Raw genomic sequence first — 20,565 nt, forward strand, 5'->3', positions numbered from 1 at the left:
ATACAGATAAAACAAGGGGAAAATGGCGCGTGCATGTCACTACTGGAGCAGAACACACAGAGCAACATGCATGAGAGGAGACAGATAAAGAGACAGTGAAAAAGGGAGAGAGTCATGCCTTATTAATACAGCCGCCGCTCTCTGGCACTGAGTTAGGGCACACATCTCCCAAACATCTGTCAAACTGAGTAATCCATACGGTTTAGCATAAGCCCCTGGCAGCGCACAGACAGATCCACTGATACGAACGCACAGGCCCGGGACAGGAAATGGCACTGACGCCTTTGTACCATGTGACTGTGCAGTTTATGCAGGGATATCGACTGTTTTTCATTCGCGCTTAAGTCTGTGTCTTTTATTTGGTCTTATTTGTAGATAAAATGCAACACAACAGATTTAAGTAAGCATTCATACTCTAACCCAGTAACCCAGTGATTCCCAACCGGAAGGTCCACAACCAAACTTCGCAATGGGACCACAGAGCTAGTGAAATGCGAGGTCCAAACTAGAATTATAATGGGTAATGGATGTAAGTAAGTGCTTTATTTGTCAACAAAATTGTGTTCAGGTGTTAGTCCTGAGCCGCTGTGACTGAGCGCGTTGCCATTTTGGGCCAACCTGACCAACATGTTTTTGGAGGTCAGGGAAACCGTAGCACCTGGAGGAAACCTGGCTGGCTGCCTTCAGTCCTCCCCTAACCCTCTGAAACGGTGCAGCGCCTCTTGGGTTTGTCCCTGTTTCAGAAGAGCGTGGTGTCCTGCACTGGTCAGCTCCTCCTCCTCCTTCCTCGCTCCACAACAGTCTTTCACCATCTTCTGGGAGGTGCTTAGCAGTTAATCTGTTTTATTCTCAAGTGAACGTCCATCAGCCAGAACAATAGCAGGATATAAGGCGGGTGTTAGCTGTGAGTCTTTCCCGGATACCTCCTCAGGTGTGGGGGGCTCTTGGTGCCTCAGAAGAAGAAATTTGTAGGTTTCAAATGTCTTTAGCTCATAAGCTAGCTGTGTGTTGACTTTTAAAAAGCTGCTCTCTTCAGGTCCATTATGGACTCTATGCAGTAAAAAAAATCATCCATCCATCAAGCATCCAGCAAAACAATGTGGAACACAAAAACTACAAATGCAGTTCGCAAAAAAAAAAGGCAAAAAAAAAGCAGCTGTACCAAGAGAGGGAGGTTGCTGCCTGTTTATGATATGATAGAAAGATTATGATAGAAAGATAAAGAATATATTACTGAATTTTGATATTCATTATAAGGAAACTTGCAAACTGCAAATTATTTAAAATATACTTTTATAGTTTGAAAGATTGCCCCCTTCATATTTGAAAATGATTGATTGATTGATTGAACTAACCAAGTACTGCTTTTCCCACCAGAAGAAGCTGTGTGATTGAGAAAAAGATACCTAAAAATAGCAGATACACCACTGATGTTGCTTGGCTCAAAACTCATTTGTACTTCCCTGTAGGCACATATGGGTGCTGTTGTGGTTGCCTCGGTGCAGTGTGTGTGAGCGAGCACTGAATTTCCCATAAGTAAAAAATCCAATATGCATGAGGTGTGTTTCTCTTACCGTGGACTTGCAGCATGGCCGAAGCCTCCGTTTTGCCCACGCTGTTCTCTGATGTGCAGGTGTAAGTGCCTTCGTCCTGCTCCTTCACTCGCAACAGACGCAGGTTGTTGCCGTTGCGGATCTCGAACCTGGAAATGAGAAAATCAAGGATAATGGAACATTTATCAGAGAGGGCTCAGCGTAAACACAGGGAATTTAGCTACAAAGTAAATCAAGCAGCTGTAAATGGTCATTCAGTTTGTCTCCCTGTCAATCAACCCGTTGCCATGGTGCCATTTGTGCGATTATCACAAAACAAAGTGTTATTCAGAATTGATTGTGAATTGATTATCGTATCTGATGTCTTGATTTGGAGAAACTGCATTTTTGTCCAGTATCAATAAACAAAAATAAAAAAAACATTCACAAAAACTAATAATGACCGCTTATTTTCTCAGACACATACAGTTCATAACAAATTACCATCAGGCTGAACATCCTGAATGACAAGGTTATTCGTCAATGGATCTCTTCCTCCCTGATGGGACGGGCATATTCCAAAATGACAATGCGTGGATTCATTGGGCTCACATTGTGAAAGAGTGGTTCAGAAAGCGTGAGACTTCACACAGAGTCCAGATCTTAATCCCCATTGAGAATCTTTGGAATGGTCACACTCTCCCATCGTCAATACTACAGGGTTTATCCAGGCAGAAGCATGTCATATTTTATGCTTTTTTATGCCATTTTACAATTCAAAACTATATTTGAATGGCACAAACGCAGACAAAAAAATATTTCATTTTATAAGATTTAAAAACATTTCATCAAACAAAGGAAAGAGAACTGGTATTTCCGATGGCCTTATACAGTAAAAATTGTTGAGCAATGTCATAATTTTAAGCTTGATTCCAATTTAATATGGAAACCCTTTGCTTAGATCTCATTGAAAACTGAATGCATCCCTGGATCTTTTGACATTGCACAAGCTTATTGAAAGAATGTCACAGCGAATGCGCGCTTTAGTCAAAGCCAAAGGCGGTTCAATAACCTATCAGAGCGTGTGACCTTTTTTTTTGTGGTGCCGACTTTTTTTTGTTTGGGCTGTGCATAAAAGCTCATGTAAAGTGAGCATTTATACTCTGTATTAAATGGAAGCTTAAAGGTTCCGCATTGGAAAAGCACAAAACAAAAAGGACTTCATATAAAGTCAACTCCACTCATTATATCATGGCTTAAGTCATTTAAAACTGTACGAGGTTGTAATTATCTAACAGGTGCACAAGCATAAACACACACACATTATCTTCACTTTAGAAATAGAAGAAACCATGAAGTGGCCACATGGGGGTCTGCCCAGTAATAAATGATAGAACGCCATGAAATAATTAACAAGCACTCTGCCGAAGTTTTCTAGGTCACACAATCCACCACTGTAAAGAGGGCCACTTCACTATTGGACTCACCTCCCGCGGGGCAGCTCGCCCTCGTCTCGCCGCCACCGCACGGTAGGAGGCGGGTCTCCGTGCACCTCACACAGGAAGTCCACGTTCTCCTCCTCCATCACCACCTGGTTCACTGGCCTCCTCACCAGCACGGGCCGTTCTGTAACGTGAACATATCATCATTAGACTTGAGTGTTTTGCTCTTCCAGAATCTGAATGAAATTAAAGGACTTCACCATAAACAACAAGCTCGGCAGGATCGCTGTCCCTCTCTCCGACCATATTGGTGCCCACGCACACGTACATCCCAGCATCACTTTTTCTGGTATGAGAAATCATCAGCTTCCCACCGCGCATCTAAATGAAAAACAAGATATTAATACTCACAGAAGTGGAGCCAAAAACTAAAGGAACATTCAAGAACATATTTAGCGCCTTCAATTATTGTCAGAGATGAAAAATCTGAAATACAAAACAAAGAACTGAAAAGACTACTATTGTGAGGCCTGTTTTCAATACAATCAAAAACAGTGCTATGAACACAGTCCAACGACTTTAAAAAGCAGCTCTTTCTGTCTGGCAGATAACATGCTTTTAAGGATTTCTATTTATTGGTCCAACATCGTCGAGGAAAAGAGTCTGAAAAGTTTATGTTTCTTTTAAGCAGAGAATCAAACTTTAGAGTCCAGCCGAGAGACGCCGTTTGAGTGGAGATGGGGAAGAGAGAAATCTTCTGCTCAGTTGGTGACACAAAAACAACACATGGTGAAATTACGCTCTGTTGTCTGTAAGACGCAGATGTATTGTCAGAAATGCGTCTGTCATTGTGGTATGGCTTAATTCAGTGTCCAACATCTGGGCATGCAGAATCCAGCAAATCTGCACCAAGTCTGTGATAAAACAACAACAAATGTGGCCAATTTTTTTTGTATTCAAATAAATAAAAATCCTTTTCTTGTTCTTTTTCATTGCGGCAAATTACTGTGGCCATGCTTTAAAAATGTGGCAACTTTGAATAAATTTGTTTCACCTTCATGAGCTGCCAAAAACATTTCCTCTCCTCAACAATAACATTGCACTTTCATCTGCTCTTATTTACAATTGTAACGTTGAACCCAAGTTACCTCCACAGTGCAATTATTTTATTCAAATCAGCATGTTTGAAGGCAATTGTTTCTTCTTCTCCTTTGTTTGCAGCGTCTCTTTTTTGTCTCTTACCCAATGCAGATAAGATTGTAACTGGCCAGCAGGATTTTTTTCCTAGTGATTTATTTAAAGCTGTCAACTAAGTAAACTAGCCAGTGGAACATCCCTAAAATAAGCTTCAGCGAGGTCATACAGAACTCAAACAGGCCATAAGGAATAGGGCCCGACTGAAATGGATTTTAGGGGTCCGATACCGATATAAAGTGGGTTGGTCTGGCCGATAGTCGATATATAGGCCGTTATTTTAAGTAATTTAATTTGATGGCTTTTTCAAAATCTCTTAAATAGCCTATAGCTAAACATTTATTAATAAAGTAAATATTTTAATCATAGAAATATATTGAAACGTATCTAACAGAGGCCGATAATGTTTTTTTTTTAAGGCCAATAATGATATGCACTGGTGATATTTTTGGAAAATATCTGGTCTATAATCCTGTGTATGAAGCTTCTAACATGTCAGTCTTGAACTGTGATAGCAGGGGGCGCTGTATATTCATGTTTAGTAGGTACTTTAGACTTTAGCTTGTTTGAAAAGATCTTCTGAAAGTTTCTTTGCTTCCCAAGGCCGAGATGGTGTGGAAGGGCTCATGGGCTCTGGCTGAGCTCTTGCAGTTCAAAAAATGGGAAGTTTTTTATCACTTTCAGTTTCGGAGATATCAGCCGATATTGTAAAATACCTCATATCGGCTCAATATATCGGTCGGACGATATATCGGCCGGAACCTAATCATGACAGGGAACCCACTTTACCCTATGGCACTGCATTGTAAACATTTTAACCATGTCATGAAGACCTTAAAAGCTTATGGTATAGATCATATTCCTGAGTCCATAACACTCATGGTACATGTGACCACCTAATACAGTTTAATAGTGTTCCATGTTTAATTATCCAAAAGATGTCTGAAACCGGGGTGTATGTGTGCTTGTGTGTGTGCGATTGGGCTGAAAAAAGTCATTGACATTTTTGACACCCCCAGTTTGACTGCTGGGTCGAATTGATCCGAACAGAATCTATGTAATATAAACATGCAGGGGGTGGTTGCAAATATGTGAGATGAACCATTTTCATATTATACGTTGATTACACTAAATAAGGCAAGCAGAAGATCAAATCATTTTGTTTTAGTGCCTCAGTTTTGCATCTTTTTGAAATACATTCTTATATGTCTCCTATATTGAGCTGCCACCACAGGAGAACGCTAAAATGCTTCACTGAACAATTGTAAATGTAGCAGTGTCTCCATAAAACAACAAACAAAAACCTACACGGAAAAAGTACATGCAAACTTCACATATAAAGACCCCAGCTCTTCCGGGAAATAAACCTAGACACTTTTTGTTGTAAAATGAGAGCATGCCACCCAGAGACTCAGAGAAAAGTGTTCGAGACAAACTTATTTAGAAACAAGAAGGACTGCCATTGCCACCACAGTCTCAGCAGTCTGCAGACACACTGATGCGGTGCTGATGTCGCGGTGATTGCGAGCGCTTGACTCACCGTGATGCGATCATCCTTGCCGCTGACTCGGACGTTGTTGCGCTTCCAGGACACGCTCGGCTCGGGGTGACCTCGCGGTGGCACACACTCCAGGACGGCGGGCTCTCCGGCCGCCACCACCACATCGCTGGGCGCCTGGCGGAAGTCGTCCCTCAGAACTGCACAGGAAACGCAGAGCCATGTAATTAGGTTAGAGGAGCCCAGTGCCCGTGATGCATTTAAAACATTGTCTGGAAATGAAAAACCTCCTGAGACACAGCGTAGGCTCACACTCAACATCATCACAAAAAAAAAAGCAGGATCCAATTTAGCTCAGAATTCATTTAAAGTTGTTTTCGTGAGAGAAGGATTTTTTTTTTTCCCCATCCAAAGTTTTGCTCATTGAGAGAAAGTCGATTATTGTGTTTGCATTTGCTTGAGTGCTCAGATCCCTGACAATATCCTTGTTAAGCTGCTTTCTGTTTAAACGCTGTTCCCGCTGCTTTGCCCTGCTCTGCCGTCGTTCCTGTCAGCCAAGATGAATAATGTACATCGCTCAGCCCCAACACACAGTAAACAAATAAAAGTGCATTCATAATTTAGCCCGTGTGTGAGAGTGTGAGGCAGAGAGAATGGTCTATATGAGCAAATGGTATCAGTCGGGAGACGAAATCAGCAAAATGGGCAAAGGGACAATCTATCCTCGTGTCACCCGAAAGTCTGGCATCACTCCAGCTACGCCGGTATTAGAAGTTCGACACGGCAACCTTTGATATCGTCTCATCTGCCGCCGTGATTGACACTTGAAAGCACTGCCGCGAACTGTGAACTGCAGCCATCTCCTGAGAGGGCGTACAATGGGAACCTCGTACTCAAAAGCCGCTGACAGGATCACGATTTTCAAAAGTGCTCTCGTACCCCCGCCGGCATCGCTCCCTCGTCAGTGTCGGACCACATCCTGCCGCTGAGGAGGGGATATAAAAGTGTATCAATCCGCCGTAATAGTCGATACAGTCTCACTCAGCCTGGTAAATAATTCAGGGCGGAGATAGAGAGTGCTGGAGTTGAGTCAGAGATAATTTTGGAGATTCATGACAAGATATTAAGCCTTAAACAGCTAGACAGTGTGAGCGTGGAGTAAGGGCCATTCAGTGGGTGGAAGGCAACTAGAAACTTTTACCTGAATTTACGAGTACGTACTATAAGTGATAGTAGAAATACTACATAATACTGTAGTAGTGGCTGTGGAATTAATTGACCTGTGATTAAGTTTATGAGTGCAGTGATCTCCTGGTGCTTTTTAATGAACAGATCTACAGTCAGTCCTGTGCCAGTAACAGCTCACTGTTTTTGCAGTGTGGATTTTAGAGAATAAAATAGGAACTATTTTGTGTTAAATAGCTCTGGAGCAAGCATATTTTTTTTAATTTTAAAACGTCTATCTCATGAACTAAGTACCAACTCTACTGCATATAAAGGCACCATCATGATCAGTCAAATAAGGTGATGTGTTTTTATTTTTTGCCTCTAATTTGTACTTCATTGTGTCCCATTGTGTCGCTGAAAGACACTCAACCTCCATTACACTCTACAATAAGAGTAATGTAAGGGTATGTGAGTGAGAGAGTGGGTGGGGAGGGTTTGTTGGCACAGATGTGTGCAGCTGCACTTCTGTCATTCTTCTACCCAGTGCTTAATTTGTAAAATCAGTAGTTACAGGATATGTTTTGGACTGGTGTGATGGATTGGGGTAAAAGGCCAGTTAGCAGAACATTCCCATTAAACACTATTATATCATCCTCCCATAATTATTTATGAAACGTTTACCCAAAAATACTGAGAGATGGGAAATGAGTTCCTGCTGATGGCTGTCAAATTAAGCACTAAGGGTTACTGTGGCCACATACATAGCTCACCATCACCGAATGAAGAGAAAATGATGATGATTGTCTCTTGTGAATCACTTTGGGTGACTTATGTCATGTGAAAAGCACTATGCAAATAAAAATTCCCATTCCTAATGTGGCTGGTTGCAAACATGAGGGCTTCAGACATAATTACAGTGCAGCTTTTTTTTGTGTAGGCACAATTTCACAATGACGACTCCTGACAACACAGTGAACACTTAGCAAAACAAAAAAAACAAAAGCAAAGTAGAGAGCTCGCTGCAATATATTTTACACAAAAGCATGTTCATGTTTTGTTTTGCTTGGAAACAATTCAAAATCCAACTAAGTCAGGATTCGCCACAACATTTATGCAAAAGATTTGAAGAAGATACACAGTAACTACTCACTTTAGGAGCTATAATGATGACAAGACTTGAGGCAGACACGCTCGGACACTAAGGATCTTCCCAGATACCGACTAAAGCCGCCCGTCAGTCTGCAGCAATAACCTCACCTCTCATTAACCGATGTAATCACAGTGACTCATTAGAAACATTACATTAATCCACCTAGCATCGACTTAGCCCCGGCGGTTAGCTCACTCTAAGCCAATTACTCTTGAGTACATAACCGAATCTATGCCACATTAATTATCCAGCAGTCTGTCTGTGTCAACATGGCAGCTCTGGCCTTTAATGCGGCATCAATATTCAAAAGCACTAAGGAAAAAGTGCACAATGATGAAGACTTTATCTCGTCCCGCCTTCACTCTTTTATTCCAAGGGCAAATTTGTCTTGGGGCAAATTTATGGAGTATTTCTAATAAAGTGGAGATGGTTGTGCCTCGGGCTGCAAAGGGACATCAGTATGACAACCTCACATCGCACAGGGCCATCTATCATGCAGTGGATGTCTTCTTCAGCGGGACCTTATTGAAATGAAGTGGAAGTTTACCGGGCTTAATACCCTCAGAGCTTTTTCCATTATTTAACACACAGTGACATTTAACTAAGCGCAGCTCATCCGCACACTCTTTGACAATCGTGAAATTTCTCATTAGCCCCCAGTCATTCTGAGTTTGACAGGAGGTTAGAGCAGGTGAGGGAGTTTGGGAGCTGGAGGGTTTGGAGGCTACTGATGAAAGGTTCAAGTATTTTTGGTTGAAGACTGCAGTATTTGCAGTTGTAGAAGAAGTAAGTCATTAGTCATTTTGCCTAATTTACAATGAAATAATCAGGAGAGGACATGACAACTTTCCTCAGTGCACTGTCAGGATGGTTCAAATAAACTCTTCAAGAATCACTTTATGAGAAGTGCAAAAGTTAATTGGGTCTTGGGTCGGCCTGTCATGATAATTACTATACCGACTTATCATTCTGCAAATGACAGATACATTTTTGACTCAATATTTATCAGTACATTAATTTACATTTGTCTTTTTTTTATCCTGTTTTTTTTTAACAGCCTACTTCAACATTTTTAATGAAGTAAATTGTCTTTCATCATGTTAATTGCAAGACAAGTTACAGTTATGCTCAAAAGTTTACATATCCTGGCACAGTTATTCTTTTTTTTTACTATGAAAGATAACACAAAAAGATTGCTTTCACTCATAGTTAGTGGTTGTGTGAAGGCCTTTAATGGTGAAACAACTTGCTATTTTTAAATCATAATGAAAAAAGAAAGTACCAAAATGACCCTAATCAAAAGTTTACATACCACAGTTTTTAATGCTGTGTATTGCCCCCTTTAACATCAATGACAGGAGTCCTTTGTGGTATTTGTTGATGAGGTTCTGAATATAATTCAATGGTAAAGTGGCCAATTCTTCTTGACAAAAAGCCTCCAGTTCCTATAAGCTCCTCTTCATAAACTGCACGAGCTCTCCCCACAGTGGTTCAATGATATTGAGGTCAGGAGACTGAGAAAGACACTAATGGGACCTTCACTTTATTCTGCTGAAGCCAGTGGCATCAGTGAACCTACTCCATATGTCACAATAGGTATGGTGCACTTTTTGTTGTCAACAAGGCCAATGATCGCCTGTGATGAAATTCTGACAAGGTATGAACCTTTGAGCACAACTGTATGTGCTACTGAATATACGTCAATACATACAATAAACAAGAGTTTTCTAACATTCCCATTTTTAAGTTGGTTTAAGTGATATCAAGTGGTCCTCAATAGTTACCAGAAAAAGCCCCTGGTCTCACCCAAATACAAAACAGAAGCACTTGACTGTGCGCTGTGGTCGGATGAGAGAGATGCTGAAGCGATAACTGGGGTGGATTTGCCATAGACAAAGAGGTAATCACATGAAGCAGCACAGCATAACCACATTCAAATGCAGAATTGCGAATTAATGGTTTGGGGATGTTTTTTTCTGCTCTGAGACCTGGGTCCTTAGCTTTTGACCAGGCCATGAATTAATCCTATCAAAAACGTATAAGTTCATTAGAATAGAATCAACATGGAGGATCTAGAAAGATTCTTCATTGAGGAATGCTCTTTATAACTGTTATCTTGACTTAATGAGGCATCACAAATAAGTCAGTTTGTTGTGCTTCGAGTATTTGTCTCTATTTTTAGTACAATTTTAAAAGGGTTAACACATTTTTTCCCCCCATAACATTCTTTTCTCTTATGTCCTGGTCGTTTCTCTGCGTTTTCATTGTTTTTGAGGGCACAGCACAGTACATTAGAGGCACTTGAGTACATGCTAATAACAATAATACTACCTCCCTCATCAGTGTTGAACAGTTAGAGCTTGCTTTAAAACAAATACCCTTGGAGTCCTCCAAAAGCAGGGCAATTATACAGCCTGGAGGGGTTTGGAGATCGGCGAGACCAGTAAAAGGCACATCCCTAAGGTCCTCTCACTAAATAATCTTGACCCCGTTCACTCGGCAAGCGCTCTCTAAAGCAGAGCCGGAGGGCTAATTGAAAGCCTGTATTATTTTTAGCCCCATGACTACATGTATCCCAGGCCTGCTTAGACGGGTGAGCAGAAAGGTCTTTGTCTCACTGCCATAAAAGTGCAAAAAGTGATGAAAAAAAAAAAAATGAACTCGACTCCAAAATATCCACACGCACACCTTTGGTTGGTGCTGAAACCTCAACCATTCCCTTGGCTCCAAAAGAAAAAAAGTGGGACATAGCGGCTTGAAACACATGCCAAGATATTTCTGACATCACTACGCCCAAATGCTGTGCAACAAACTCGTCTTTGAAGCTGTGTTCAACTTAATGTGATCTGCGCCCGCTCCAGCTTTAAAGGCTGCCATGCTAAAGCCGAGTTTCCCACGCTTGTTTGTACGTGCCGCTGATCTCACCGCTGAAATCGACCAGGCCTCATTAAAAAGCAAAACACAGCGCCATCATTCCCTGTGACTCCAGCAACTCTGTGCAGCAGCCTTCCCATCCTCACTAAAGGGCAGCCGAGGTCAAGCTACATATCGCCACTCAGAATTCCCCGTGACTTTCTTTTTTGAAGTAAAAAGCGCGGCCCATGGCGTGGAGACTTGCATCGGGTTGAATCATTGGGCTAATTTTAACGAGTTTTGACAGATGCTCAAAGCAGAAAATAAGATTTTTTTCTTTTTATTAATTTTTTTACATCTTTAATAAACTGTTTGATGTTAAAATATTTATTTTTTTGAAGAGAACAAAGCCTTCTGCATCTCTCCTGCAAATAAGATTATCCAGTTGATCACTGGAGTCAACTGGACGTATACAATAGAATAGAATAGAATAGAATAGAAAAGCTTCGCTCATGGCAGTCTCTAGCGTGTTTTACAGACTTCGACTCTATTTGTAAATGAATACTCGCTAGCTTCACCTCTTCAATGTGTTTTCTATTTTAAAGAAGAGAAAAAGATTCCAAGGACATGAGATATCAGGCTTCTTTGATGACCTATTCGGAGCACTTACCTGTAGCGTCTCAACTAACGCTTTCAGCATATAGGCCAGGGCAACGCCTCATTTGAAAGCTAGGACCTACAAAACTGCATTGTCACCGCGTGTCACATTTTTGAAGCATTTCTGTCGTTTTTTTGCTGCTGTTTTCTCTTGTTTTTGTTATTTTTTGTTGCTTTCTTCATTACGTCTTTACCTTGCTTTTTGATTCTTTTTTGTCATGTTTTGTCATGTTTTTGTCACTTTTAGATGTGTTTTTTTTGGGTTATTGTTGCTTTTAAGGCATTTTTGGTGGCTTTTTAGGCTTTTCTTCACATTTTAATCATGTTTTTGACGCTTGTTTATTGTGTTCTTGTCGCTCTTTTGTTGCTTTTTCCAAGAAGCTTTTAGATTTAGTTGACGCCAAACTGGAGAAAATGTGCTCGGTTCAGGTGGGGGTTATAACCTGGCTAACGCCAGACAGCGCAGCGAAATTTTCGCATGGATCACAGAACTTGACAGCAGCGATGGTATTTTTCGATCAAGCTTTAGACCTTGACCTTGAGCTAGTTTAGCTCAAAAGTTTACAGCGGGTACGTCATACATCATCTCATATGATGATATGATTGGCTGTGGCTACGTGCAGACGCATGATAGACATTCGTAGCACCCAATAAACGACTATGGACGATCATAAACCACACCTCTCCTGCGAGAAAATGAATTGGTGGTCCCCAGACTAAATATCACTTGTGATTTTAGTCTGGCGTTAGTCAGGCTATGGGGGTTAAGGGGTTAAACTAGATCATAAATTCTTTTACTTGCACTGTTCATTTATGTTGTGCAACAGAATGACAAAGTAGAAATAATTTCACAAAACACAGTTTCCTTGAGCAAAACCAGCAGTTTTTATCATTTACAATGACACTGTGGTTCGAGCATTCATCTATTGAACCAAAAATTTAAAAACTTGGTCTGTGTGAATGTGGTGAGTGAGTCAGTGAGTGCGTGCTGGTTAGGAATCCAAGGCTGTAGATTGGCAGCCACACCTGCCAGTTTTCTTCATGGCAGCTGTGGCTATACATTATACAGATTACCACTACAGACTGATATTTAATGTTTCCCTTGTTAAGAGCTTTGCGTGATTTGCATCTGTGAAAAGCGCTGTACAAATAAAATTCCTATCCCTGCTTTGTTCTTTGTGATGACTTTATAAATGTTCTTTTTGTCTCTTTGCCTTTATCACACAGATAACTAGCACGACATATCAAAAACCTGTTGTTGTGCTATCTGACCGAACAAGACAGATTAAATTGAATATTCAAATACTTTCATTTTTTCCCCAAAGACCACTTGACTCGAAATTGAAATCTGTGAACCAATGATGTGAGCTTTTACACCCAACATAATTGTTCTCCCAAGGGAAAGTTCCCAAACAATTTCTTCGTTCTTTCTTTGTTGTTTCTCTGGGACGTTCATTCATATCTATATGAATCATACGGCAGACATATGTAAAATCTATCTTGATAATAAAATGCTTTCGGGCTGCAGTTTAGGCCATCTGTCAGGTGGAAAAATGAACTGAGAAAAGAGGAGAAATAAATCACAGCCATAATAAAATGCATTGTGTTTATGTAAAGAGGCGATTAATGCAAACCCTTGTAGTGCTTTCTCGCTAATTGATTTTGACTTGATTCAAAAGCGAGAAGTAAGCAGCCCGGAGGGAAATTGTGTTTTTCATATCAGAGAGCAGCCGGGCAGAGGATAGTGAAAAAGTAAAGATGAAAAGGCTATTGTGTTTAACAGAAGGTGACAGGGAAGCAGACAGCGTGGGCTAGACTTGAGCGTGAAAGGCTTGTGGTGCAATGTGTGCGCGAATGGCAGGTACAAACCAGAACACAAAGTTTTCAGAAAAACCGAGACAAGACCCTTTGTCTTTTTTTATCCCACTGACCCGCAAATCCATCAGGGAGGTGGACTAATCCTATTGTCATGAGGCCACACTGCCACTGCTAATGGGGCTGTACAAGGGACACTCAGCTAATCTTTTCATTGTGCCATTTAATTGTTGCAAAAATTAAAGAGATAACATTCTCATACAGCATGAACACAGCTTGTCAAATTTGCATCTAGATAACTGCTAATTGGCGGAAGGAGATGATAACTAACACCAATCAGGCATAACATTATAACATCAAAACTGCTGATTTGCAAAGGGAAAAAAAACAAAACACAGAGAGTCTGTTTAGCAGGGCAGCGAGTGAATGTGTTGTCCTTATATACAGAGAAGCCATGTTTTAAAGCAGTATTAAGTAACTAGCTAACCTTAATAAATCCTTTTCGTAGACCCTCTGGGGGTAATACAAGCGTTAATGGGATGATTGGGGGGTCTTTCGTCTCCCCCTGGTGTCAGAAAACCATTCTTGCAATTTCTCTGCACCGGGTTGGAGGCGCAATACACACTAATGGAATCAGAAGAAGCTAACAGGCTAACGGGCTAAGCTAACTGCGGGCTAGCACCACTTAAACTGTATTTACAGCCAAGTTTGATGAGAACAAAAATTATCTCCATTGTGTAACTGGATGTATAATATCCCTCTCTCCCTTTGTCTTTTCTGTCAGTGTAGTATTTACTCTCACAGACAATGAGTAAAAAACTTGCTACGACACCTGCAGTGGCTCTTATTACTTAGTTCTGCTTTAAGTGCTGCCCACTTAATGGCACTTAAAGGAATATGCCACCGTTTTTACATACGAGATATGTTCTTCCCTTAGCTTAGACGAGTTGATGCGTACCTATCTGGTCTTTGCGCTCAGTCACGCATTTAGACCAAAGACGTTGTTAGCATTTAGCGTCTCCCAGCATACTCCTATAGCTCCATACTGAGGTGAAGCTAGAAGATACCAAGCTCTTTCCCTATTTAAATATGGTTACATGAGCGTTTACACGATCCAAAGTATAGTTACACAAAATTAAACATGTCGATTTTCTAAGCGGATAAAAAGGGGAACTATATTGTAAGGCGTAATAACACCTTAGGAGAACTTCAACTTTACTGCTCAGAAGTGCTACGGTGTTATTATATGCCTTACAATATAGTTCCCCTTTTAATCTGCTTAGAAAATCAACATGTTTAAATTTGTGTAACTAGACTCGTAACTGTATCTAAATATGCAAAACGTGGAAGAGCTTTGTCGCTTCTAACTTCACTTCAGTTTGTAGCTATAAAAATTGCTGGGAGAGGCAAAATGCTAACAACGTCTTTGGTCTAAATGCATGACTGAGCGCACGCACAAAGACCAGACAGGTACGCATCAACTCATCTAAGCTCAGGTAAAAAAACATATCTCAGTATGTAAAAACTGTTCCTTTAAAGGGCAGTAGTTGTTGTACTAAAGAGCATGGGTTTGAGAATATTTGAGCTTAAGTCTAAGCGGCGCTATATGTGCCATTCGCCTCTGCCACCTGTGAGGGGGCGTCACAAGAGGAGGTGACTGCACTGATGGAAACACGGCTGACATTCACTTCCTCGTTTACATTGCGCTGTCTTGTGTTCTTTCTTAAGCCTTAGGCTCTTACAGGTCAAACTAAAAACTTTATTTACCCCATCGTGAGCTAAACGATGTTCACGTCTCGAGAGAAAAAGAGCTACAGCGTCAAAAACAAAAGCACATGATCACCCCCCACTCCCACTCTCCTGGACACGGAGTCGATCTGGTTGGAGGAAAATGTGTGTGTCTCAACCCACTTTAATGCGCTAAGTCTGGAGTGGCAAGATCACAAAGTGCGCTCCTACTGAGCGCAAAATGTCACGCTATCGTCTCCGTTTTGATGCACAAGATCGGGCCCATAGTCTTGGACATGGTAGTGTTAGTTGACCACATTCAAAACAATCATCAGCACCAATGAGGCAGGGGGTGCTGGAAGTATAAACAAGCGGACTAAAAGTACACCAGGAGAATAACCATTGGTACTTGATGCGTTAACCAAAGAATAAATTGGCTGCACGGATTTAGCATGTTTGACAAAAGCCAAATGTTGATGGTCCTGATGCAAAATGAAAGAGAGAGCGCTGTTGGAAATATTTCATGCTACAAACGATCCCTGTCATCTTTCCGTCTCTCTGTACGAGTCTAAATTTGCAACATGTACTCAGGAGGGATGACGCGTATTCCTTCCCTCAATGAAAACAAACCATTCTGCAGCCAAGAAAAAAGGCTCAATCTCCAACTTTCATCAAGAGTTACACGGACATCTGGCACAAAAGCCTTTTAAAGCAAGTTTGATTTTTTTTTTTATTTGTCCTACTTTATTCTAATCCCGTCGCACTGTGTGATTGTCTGCCCTCACTCAGATGGGCACAAATCCACACTCATGACTTTGAAAGTAACTCCAACACCGCTTCAAAAAATATTCAAAAGACATAGATTTTATATCAGTGCAGCTGTCTCATTATTTTATTTTTCCAACATACCAGGGTCTAAGAAAGTCAGGGGCACTGTGTAGTTGAAGCAAGGCAATGCCATAACAAGTGGTGGTGGAATCTAAGACCAAAAGGATGTAGGGAATAGAAAAAGTAAACTTTGGTGTGCTGGTAATTGGCAAAGACACTAAACTATAAGAATACGGTTTGAAAATGAAACACCACAGTCACCAACTTGAAGAATCGACATGGTTTGTGGAGAAATGACCGCTTTATGTATTATTACTGACGCCTGAATCGTCCGGGTGTCCAAATGCCCAAATCATCATTTACTGCCATGTTATCCTGTGGTTATTAGCTAAGATACATAAAAATAAAAAATCCCCAAACCCAGTATGTTAGCCAACATGTGTGGGCATTAAATGTGTAATTAATGGTGGCTTTAAAGCAGTCAGTGAGGGGGGATAGTGCTCCCTCCAGCCTCGCAGTCCGACAGATGTGTCAGTATTAATTACAGCTCAGTGGGAGTCTTAAGGCACTTCCTCCCTCCACCTGTTGTCCTGTAAAACTCGTGTCTCTCTCTCACACACACACACACACACGCCAGACCACCACCAGCTTAAAACTGGCCTCTCATTAACACTGCTACCCTCCTGCCTCTCTGCCGCAACTAATTGGGTCACTATTTACCCCACAGTCAGCAGTACATGGCAGGGGGACACATAGACCACCAACAGCATGCCGTCTTAGCGTATGCCCTGCTGGCTTAAAGGCAGAAACATGACAACCAAACAGCAACTTATTAGACCAGTTAGTCAGTCGATGCCTCCTGGTCTCTGAATTCACTTGACAATAGTGGAATATGGTCTCACTAAAACATGATTTAACAGCATTAAGTATTGCTTCATGCCTTCGCCATATCATAAAGAAAGGTTTTAGTATTTGTAAACCAAATGGCCGGGTCGTATTGTATCCAAGCAGAATAAATTACTATAGGAGTTTGAGCATACAAAGCAGCACCCAAATATAAATGGTTGTGCAACTAATCAAATTGTGATGAAAGCTTTTTTAATTGAAAGGCCTGCAGCCAATATTGTGGCAGTTATAGCTCATTCTTTGTTCTGGAGTTTGGAGAATAGGAAAGTTTTGCATTAAACGATACAGGAGTGGACGGCATTCACTTGTCATTTAGGCTGGGGCTGATGTTGAAATATGTGTCATGCATATTTATAATGTAAAATCCATATTATCAAAATGTAATCAAAAATAGAGATTGATCAATAAGAGGAAATAATTGTTGTATTGCTTAGCTCAACAAATAATCTTCATCTAAAATGCTCTGTGGCCCAACTAGAGACGAGATGAGATGTAACATTAGCTATACACTCTTTGTGCATCAGCAAACTTTGCTTTGTAACTCTGTCTGATTGCATTACTCCCCCATTCATAAAGAAAAAATATAAAAATAAATATTTTAGTCTAACTGTATAGATTATTAAATTAAATTTGCTTACTCGTGCGGAAAACAATGCCACTTGTGCAAATTCTGAATACATCGCTTTCTTTCGAAAATTTGCATTTGGTTGCTTCGAGTTTCCCCAGTGCACTGTAAAAGTAACATAAAGCCTGCTTTTGGACTGGGTCAGTCAGCCATAAGCCACACACAGCCTCCTGTGCCAGTAAGGAGGCCACAATATGGTGGCAGATACGACCAAACTCAATTCGTTGTCGAGTGTGTTTTCTTTAATGAGGATGACGACCTTGGTAATCTGTAATGCTTCTTTCCCTAATGAACCCAATGACTAATCCATTATTCCACATGCAAAAGAGAGCTGCAATTCAACCCAAGGCCAAGGCGCGACTTCAGCTGGAAGGGGGAGGAGATGTAGCACGTGTCCGGGTCTGGGGAGGGAAATCATCCAACACAGTTCTTTCCACCTCAATGCTCTTGTGCACTGATATGATCGAGGGAGAGCCTTTCAATGCTTTATACCAGTGTTTCTCAATTTGTGGTAAGTGCATCAGTGGTGCTTGAGCTTTCAGCAATTTTAAACAAAATTCATTTCAACTATCAAATTTAATGCTGCTGCTTTAAAGTTTGGTCTTTGCTTCACACACTGTTCAGTCACGATTTAGTCCCAGCCCGGTCTGGTTTAATCCATATCTGTTTGTGTCAAGCTTTGATGGCACTTGGAATGCTAAATGTTATTAGCATGGTGCTTGGCATGAAGACATGGACAACTTTGATAAAAATGTCCAACAAGATTCAATTATAACACATTTATTTTGGCTGTACACTAAAAAATGAAGAATTTCCAGTGAGAGGTAATGATGTGTATTGTCCTCTTGTGCCCTTCAATTTATTTTTAACTTTAATTTACAATTTTGTGTGTTTACTTGTGTAAAACAATTGTCATGTTTTCTCTGTGGGATGATGAAAAACACTTTGTTTTTGTGTTTAGGGCCACCTACTGCGGACAGAAGAAGTGTTTTGGCCAAACATTTGTGACAGTCGGTGCACTGCAAAGTTTCACAAAGTCACGTTTAAACTACATGAGAGAAAACGACTTTCTACTTACGACTTAACACATACAATTATGTTCTCCAGCACAATGATAACCTGGTATCGCGGAGAGAAGAGTTCAATGTGATTTGAGTAACTAATTAAACAAATTTCTATGATAAAGTTTTCGATGATAGAGAAGCGTTGTTATGGTTATTGTTTATACAGCTTCTATAGGGAGGGACTTCACCTTGTCATCGTCCTGTTAACTCTGAAATGTTTGTTTTTTTCTCCTAAGTTTGGTTATTTTTAACACAGTATTTAAAATATCGTCTGAGCGAGAATGTGCCACATCAGTGCATTCACGACATCAATAACCTGGGCCAGGAGAACTTTGAGATCTTGCCATGTGGCCGCTCGTGAAGTTCTGTTGTGTGTGTGATCCATCTTTTTAGATTTTCTGCCGAGGACACAGAAAGGAGAACTGCAATATGGGGGCATGTATTTTTAAACCCTGGCGTTTTCATCACCTCATTTCTACTGAGACTTTATAATTGGGCAGACTTATAAACTTCTCTCTCTTAGATCTGAGCTATAATAAAACATGAAGATGTCAGCCGATCATTTATCATACGTTAGTCTATATGTATTAGTATATGGCCAATTGTTAATGTCCTTTACACTGTAATACCTGTGAAAAATTGCATATGTGGGCGATTTGACAAATGTGTTGAAGTTGGCTGCCTAAAAATACTCCACAAATGTTGTTTATGTTCCCTCTTCAGGTGCAATTAAAGAAAGAAGTGCTGAATCTTGGCTATAACATATTGTTGGGTTTATCTCCTACTACAGCGCCGCTTCAGGAGTTTCTCTCTCCACTTTGGTTCTATGACATCATTATTTACAAGCCTCTAGTGGACCTCCAAAAAGCTGCTAGACAGTTGCAAAAAGGAAATCTGGGACACCAGTGAAGCCTCTGTAAAGCACCCATGCAAGCCATAGACACACACACACACTCAAGTCTCGTGATCAATAACAGCGCCTTACTTGCGACTTCCAGTGAAGCGTTACGACTAATGGCCTCCCCCAGGTAGTTGCGGGCCACACAGGTGTACACGCCCTCGTCTGGTTTGCTGCGTCGGCCGTGCACGATGCGCAGGAAGAAGAGTGAGCCGCTGGGAAGGAGCATGCGGTGGGAGCGCGGGTCATCCCTGTCCGTCTCCACGCGCTCGCCGTCCTTGTACCACTCGATGCTGGGGGGCGGGCGGCCCTCGGCTTTGCAGTTGAGGGTGGCAGGTTCCCCTTTGGACACGATCAAGTCCGAGGGGTCCTCCGCAATCCGGGGGGCGCTGTCCTCAAGACGCGTACGAGAAGCTGTGGAGAGAAGAGCTGGGTTTTACATTGGGTGCAGATGTTTACTCTGTTTTGCCAAAAGGTACTAATTAAACAAAAGACAATATATGAAAAGGTTTACTTAGTTAGTAATAGCTGTTTGGAATATACACAACAATTGCATTTTACTTTTCACAATGAAATCACAGCAGACCAGGGGTGTGTCCAGACATTTTTCACTGGGGTTGTTCAATGTGGTCCCTTGGTTATTCGAGGGCTGGACGCAGGGCTGGACCCAGAATTGACAATTTAAAGCAGTACTAAGTAACTTATGCCCCTAGAGGCCATAAGCGCCACTGCAGGTGTCGTAGCATGTTGTGTTTTTTTACTCATTAATTGCCCATGAGAGTAAATACTACGCTGACAAAAAAGACAAAGGGAGAGAGGGATATTGTACATCCAGTTACACAATGGAGAGATTTATTTTTTCACTCAAACTTACTGTTTAGAGTGGCACTAGTCCGCAGTTAGCTTTGCCTGTTAGCCTGCTAGCTTCTTCTTTGTGATTCCATTATTGTGCCTCTGACCCGGAGGCAGGTTTTCTGGCCAGAGACACCAGGGGGAGATGATAGACCCCCCAATCATCCCATTAACACTTGTATTACCCCCAGAGGGGCTATGAAAAGGATTTATTAACGTAAACAAGTTACTTGTTGTACTTGTTTTCTGGTTAGGCAAAAGCCTGTTCTTATCTATCTTATCTATTACCCCATATTTGTTATTGTTTGGTGATTTACAGCATTACAAGGGAAATTAAATGAACTTGTTACTCTCAA

At 41.2% G+C, this 20,565-nt stretch overlaps 1 protein-coding gene across 1 annotated transcript in view; it reads right to left on the reverse strand.

The window, feature by feature from the left end:
• Window positions 1-20,565, reverse strand: part of LOC306962066 (roundabout homolog 2) — a 55,636-nt gene that overhangs the window by 27,664 nt on the left and 7,407 nt on the right. The window contains exons 2-6 of the mRNA XM_079555104.1: window positions 19,445-19,771; window positions 5,709-5,866; window positions 3,235-3,355; window positions 3,020-3,158; window positions 1,575-1,702 (exon numbers count right to left, since the gene is read on the reverse strand). Of these exons, the coding sequence (XP_079411230.1) occupies window positions 1,575-1,702; window positions 3,020-3,158; window positions 3,235-3,355; window positions 5,709-5,866; window positions 19,445-19,771 (873 nt within the window). The remainder of the gene's footprint in view (window positions 1-1,574; window positions 1,703-3,019; window positions 3,159-3,234; window positions 3,356-5,708; window positions 5,867-19,444; window positions 19,772-20,565) is intronic.

Source organism: Gobius niger (assembly GCF_951799975.1).
Source record: "Gobius niger genome assembly, chromosome: 1".
NCBI classification, from domain to species: domain Eukaryota; kingdom Metazoa; phylum Chordata; class Actinopteri; order Gobiiformes; family Gobiidae; genus Gobius; species Gobius niger.